At 37.0% G+C, this 5,788-nt stretch overlaps 1 protein-coding gene across 1 annotated transcript; it reads right to left on the bottom strand.

Annotated features, from left to right (window-relative positions):
* Nucleotides 1–1,727: 1,727 nt before the first annotated feature.
* On the bottom strand, nucleotides 1,728–2,661 carry LOC113292681 (protein BOBBER 2-like). Its single transcript, XM_026541560.1, has one exon. The coding sequence runs from the start codon at nucleotides 2,604–2,606 to the stop codon at nucleotides 1,740–1,742; it is 867 nt and encodes a 288-aa protein (XP_026397345.1). The 5' UTR covers nucleotides 2,607–2,661; the 3' UTR covers nucleotides 1,728–1,739.
* Nucleotides 2,662–5,788: the final 3,127 nt, after the last annotated feature.

Genomic DNA, 5,788 nt, shown 5'->3' with positions numbered 1-5,788 from the left:
GAGATAAATCGATATCCGATATTAACTACATTGGTTGAGACTATTAATTCTTAAGGTTATAATTCTGGAGTTTTGATAATCCTACATTGTCTGGGTTCTTCTTATCTAAGATCCTGTGGTTTATAATACTTAAGGTTAAGGCCTCTCCACTCATCACCAATTGGTTTTAAGTTGGATGCCCGTATTCTAACATGGTATAAGAGCAGGCTATTTGTGATGAGTCATTTAACCGCGCCTTTACTCAGCGTCACCCGATTACCCAACGATCCTTCACGTGAGTGGGCGTGTTGAGACTATTAGTCCAACATTGTTTGGATTATCTAAGATCCAGTGATTTATAATCCTTAGAGCCTCTCCATTAATTTCCAATTGGCTAGGTTTAGGTTCTTAGATTCTTACGACTAGCTAGGTTTAGAGTCTGTTTGACATCTGGGTTTAGGGTCTGTTTGGGTATCTGGGATATGAAATACATACGTTCTACAGGACCGGTCCTGAGTTGTTTTTATCCTGAAGCGTACAATTTTTTTCGTTGCCCCCATAATTACATCAATGATCATTTTTTCTACAATGATCAAATGATAACAACGGTGAACTATCAAGAGAGTGAACATATACAAACATACAAAAGAAGAATAAGAGATTAAAGATGAGAACTAGAAAACCTTTACAACTCCACTCCTAAATCCTAATAGCTCATATTGTTTTGTTTGTTTGTAATCCCGACGATAATGATTATCTAATGGAATGGGTAAAATACTTTCAAATTAGCACTAAGACTATTCAATATTCTGTTTGGTGTGCAACACAATTATGAATAAGCCCCTAAAATATTTTTATTTTTAATGAAAACCCGACTAGTTTGTTGCCCCGAAGTGCGGCTTTCCCTGCTTCTCCTATTGGCCCGGCCCTGTGCAGATTAGCTTATTCGCGGTTTAGGGTCTGTTTGGCATCTGGGTTTTGGGTCTGTTTGGTTTGGCATCTGGGATATGAAATACCTACGTTTTCCAGATTAGCTTATTCGCCGCAAATACAAAGTGTTGCAAGCTTGGAATGTTGTGAATTTCTCAGCTGCAAATACAAACTGTGCAACTTTGTGCACTGGATGGATTTGTAAGGAACTGATTTCAAATAAAAGATAGTTTACCATGTACATAAAGCAGCTAGGCTCTTTGTACATCGTTGCCCATGCTAGATGGTCGAGCATTATATTAGAGCAAGCTTGGAATGTTGTGAATTTCTTAGCTGCAAATACTAAGTGCGCAAATTTCTGCAGTGAATGGATTTGTAAGGATGATTTCGTGAATTTCTTAGCTGCAAATACAAAGTGTTGCAAATTTCTGCAGTGTATGGATTTGTAAGGAACTGATTTCAAATAAAAGATAGTTTACCATGTACATAAAACAGCTAGGCTATTTGTACATCGTTGCCCATGCTAGATGATAGAGCATTATATTAGAGCGGGCTAAAGCCTACACTTGCACTAGTGACTTTCTTACCTATAATTTTTAATTCAGAATATAAATTTGTAATTACTCTCAATTAACAAATCAGAAGAATGTACTAAACAAAATTCATACTAATTAAGATGAATATTAATGTGGACAATATGTAGAACAATAAACTAGAATTTCATAATTTTAAGTCCATAGCCTAAATAATAACTTAACACAAAACAAAAAGAAAAAAGAGTAAACCAAGAAATAAAAAATAGATTGCGACTCCACGAACTAACACACATCTTAGTTCTTGCGGCCTCTCTGAGAAGTTTTCATTCCGGGGAGTTCCATATTTGGATTATGTTTCATCTTGGAGAAATCCAAATTTTTCATTCCGGAGAAATCCATATTTGGATTATTATTCATTCCGGAGAAATCAATATTTGGATTTTGAGACTGAAACATCTTCAACATCTCTTGCTGCTTCGTTTCCTCGCTTGTTGGTAGACCCATCTGCTTCTGACGCTGATCAAACATCATCTTCTCGACAACTGACCGAGTTTCAGGATCCAAGTCAGACAGCTGGGTTGTTTCAGGTTCAGCTTTTTGAGTATCAATTTCAGGATCACCTTGCACAAGATATTTCCACCAGTCTTTTTTATTCTGCTTAGTCAAAATAATAGATATAACTTTGTTATCCTCTATGCTCCAGAAACAATCATCGACCTTGACAGATTGGCAGAAATCAGCATCTATAATAGAAGGCTGTCCTTTCAATCCAACCTTGATATGGTTCTTTTTGATTTCACAGCTAACAGATTTTGATTTAGTTCCTGCGGGGACAGGAATACTAATAGTGACCTCTGGTAGAGATTGGCCCCATGAATAGGTTTCCATATCTAAACCATTGCCCTTATTTGGAACTCTCTTGCTGGATTCTTCTTTCTTAGGTTTATCATCAGAAGACGAAGAAGTTGAAGACGAGGGTTCCTTCTTCTGCACGATGTCTTCTTTCTTAGGTTTAGAATCTTCTTTCTCTGGCTTATCATCAGAAGAAGCTAATTCTTCTTTCTCAGAAGAAGTTGAAGATGAGGGTTTGCTATTCTGCACGATCTCTTCTTGATGATCAATGCTCTTTTCGTCTTCTTGAAAATCAGAGATAACTGCCATTGCTAAGATTGAACGAGATAATACTTGTTTTGTTGAAGAATGGTTTCGTAGAACTTGAGAGAGATATTGGTGTGTGGTTGTTCCAAAGGCCGAAGTGTGCTTTTTATAGGCTTTGGGTTTTGTGGTTATAGGCGGAAAAGGAAACTCATATGACGGTGGGATTGTATTCTATATTTGAACGGCTTCTAGAATACTCCCACCGTATTCTATTTTTGGACGGCTTCCTTATACGAATCCCTAAAGGAGTCAAATTCTAAAATCGAGTTCGTTCACTTGAGAATATTTAGCTACAGAAACACAAAGTTTATGGATGTTGTGAAATTGAGCCTTATTTTGGTGGGCTTTTCTAAAGAGTCCCAATACTGTGAATTTTTGAGCCTGTGACTGTGAATAAGGCCTGTAAGTAGGAGTCTTATAAAGAAAGTTGAGAGTCGTAACTACTCTTACTCATTGACCGAAATTTGTACTCAATATGGAATAGTGCTTCTTCTCTTAGAGTTTGTGTGACATTCAGTAGGTTGTTTACTTTATGATCAAAGAATGATTATCGAAGGAATGCTGGTTATGAGACAGTTTATACTTCACAATCATGTTATGTACATGTTAACACAGGAGATGGAAACGAAATGCCAGTGCTATGTACCCTCGCCCGTACATATCCAGATTAGCCGTGTCAATTATAAGGAAGCGCTCAACTTGGGTGGTGATTTGACTTACTATTCTCACCGAATGAGGAAAAACGAAGAACAATAGTGAATAGTGGTTCTTCATATGGTCAATTAATTCGTGAAAATGTTGGTGGTAGGTTGGTTAGCTAGGTTTATTTCTTATGAAGGTTATTATTGGGGCGTCACACTCCTTTAGAGGGGCTTCACTTGGATTCTTAGTGTCCAAAAAAGTGGTTATGGGATATCCTTTACTTAGATATAAAATGTCTAGAATATCCTTTAACTAAAATAAAAACATAAAAACCTAATATTTTCTAATTTAATCCTAGAAAAAAAATTGCTCCTCTTCCCTCCTTCATCTTTCTTCTCTTCCTCTCCTCCATAGTCAATTTCAATTCAACTTCAATTCACTTCATCGTTTTCGATTAATCGGCGATTCGAAAACTCAACATCATCGGATTGAAATCTCTGCTAAAGATGAGGAAGAAGCAAACTGATTCCAGTGATGGGAATCAGCCTCTCAATCAACCACCAGACCCAAATCTTCATCCTCAACAACTGGTTCAAGCATCTCAAGAATCGCAATTTCAAACTCCTCAACAACAACCCATGGTGTATGTTAGGTAATAATCGAACAAACTCATCTTTGTTTACTCGTTTTTGTGCTTAAAATAGGAAGATTGAATGAAATCGGAGTAAAATTAGGTTTTATTTAGTTAGTAATTTTAGTTTTTGAAGAACTTACGTCCAGGTTTTGATTAATTCAAACCGTTGCATGTTAGTTTACGTCTGGTTTCCCTTCGTTTCAATCGTAGAATTGAATTTACGTCTAGATTTATTTTACATGCTAACCTAGACTTCCTGGTTCTCTTAGTTCCCTTAAATTGTATGTTGGAATATGTCTCGGTTTTTTGAAGCTATTTTCCAGACTTAAGCTAGTATGCCCAGGTTCGTTAATTGTTTTTCCCGGACGTAATTTGCAACGTCTAGGTTTATCTTATAGGCTAACTGGACGTATTTTTCCTGTATCTTTTGAGAGGAAAGCTCAGATTGGAAAACGTCTAGGTTTGTGACTTGTTTTCCCAGGCGTAATTTGATACGTCCAAGTTCGTGAAGTTTTTTTCTAGACGTAATTGTGTACGTCTGGGTTTTTGAAGTGTTTGTTTCAGACGTAAATAGTCCTGAAACCTCTAAATTTATTTCAAACTAATTCTATAAGCTTGTAACATGCAGGAATTGTGATAGAGCAAAGCCTAAAAAAATAGAGGAAATAACTTAACACCAAAAGATACTTCTACACGTCGTCATGAAATTCATTGTGGGGTCGATTATAGAGGTTTCCCTAAGGATGCTAACAAGAAGAATGATATGATTCAAGGAAGTAGCCTAACATGTCCTGAAATTAAAGATTATATTTTTCAAGATATAGAAATTGAAGGGGATCAATTTCAACTAGCGGTGATATTGGGAGGTACACTCGTGATTAGAGATACATCAAATCAACAATGACAAGAAGAAGTTGTTGTTCAAGGAAAAGGGAAACAAGTTGTTGTTTCTTCACCTAAAGCTACACCTCAACCTCAAGTGAAGGAAAATAAGCCGAAGAATAAACCTTCACCAAAAGGCAAGCATATTCCTAAAGGCGATGATTTGTTGCCTTCGAAGAAGAATGGTAGACTTTGGGGTGAGGCGCCCGATAAATCTACGGTCTTATTTGGTTATCCATATTCACGGGCTGCTAAAGTTTGCCAAAGCAAGGTAATAATCTCAAAATTTTACTTATTTTGCATGATTTTTTTCAACTTGATATTATTTGGTATAATTTAGGAATTTAACAATTTTGTTGTTTATACATTCTTTGTAGGATCATGAAGTTGCGATAAAGAAATTGAAACATAAAAAGGGTGGTTATTGGCCGTTAGGTGAAGAATGTAAAACGGTTCGTGATCTTGTAGTGGATACAGGTCTAGGTAATGGAATTCCCAACCATCAGCATGAGTTTGATTCCAGTGTTGCCACTGCTTTTAGAGAGCGATATTGGTTAGAAACCGATACTTTTCATCTCCCATTCGGTGAGATGACAATAACGTCGGATGATATGAAGCAAATCTTGGACTTAGCCATTGAGGGAAAATCTTTTTATGAAGGTTTTGACGACAATATGAGTTGGGAAGAGCTTTATGTCCTTGTAAAAGACACACTTGGATGGGAGAGAGCTGAGGCGGAGAAACAGTTTAAGTGAGATGGTGGAGATAAACCAGATGAACCAAGAGTATGGAAGCATTCAATGACTTCATTTCCCAACATGATCTTATTGATCTTCCTTTAAAAGGAGCTAGATTCACCTGGTCGAACGGTCAATCCATTCCTGTCATGTGTAGACTTGATCGTTTTCTCATCTCTCCAGCTTTTGAGTCTCACTTTCCTTTTGTCTCTCAGCTTGCCAAACCTAAACCTACATCTGACCATATCCCAATCCTCTTAGACATTTCAAATCCTTCTTGGGGACCTAGT

Source organism: Papaver somniferum, chromosome 7, assembly GCF_003573695.1.
Source record: "Papaver somniferum cultivar HN1 chromosome 7, ASM357369v1, whole genome shotgun sequence".
Taxonomy (NCBI): domain Eukaryota; kingdom Viridiplantae; phylum Streptophyta; class Magnoliopsida; order Ranunculales; family Papaveraceae; genus Papaver; species Papaver somniferum.
This window is presented reverse-complemented; position numbering and strand designations above follow the sequence as displayed.

Excerpts from the sequence above, each read along its gene's own strand:
- LOC113292681 (XM_026541560.1), bottom strand. The coding sequence starts at position 2,606 with ATGGCAGTTATCTCTGATTTTCAAGAAGACGAAAAGAGCATTGATCAT.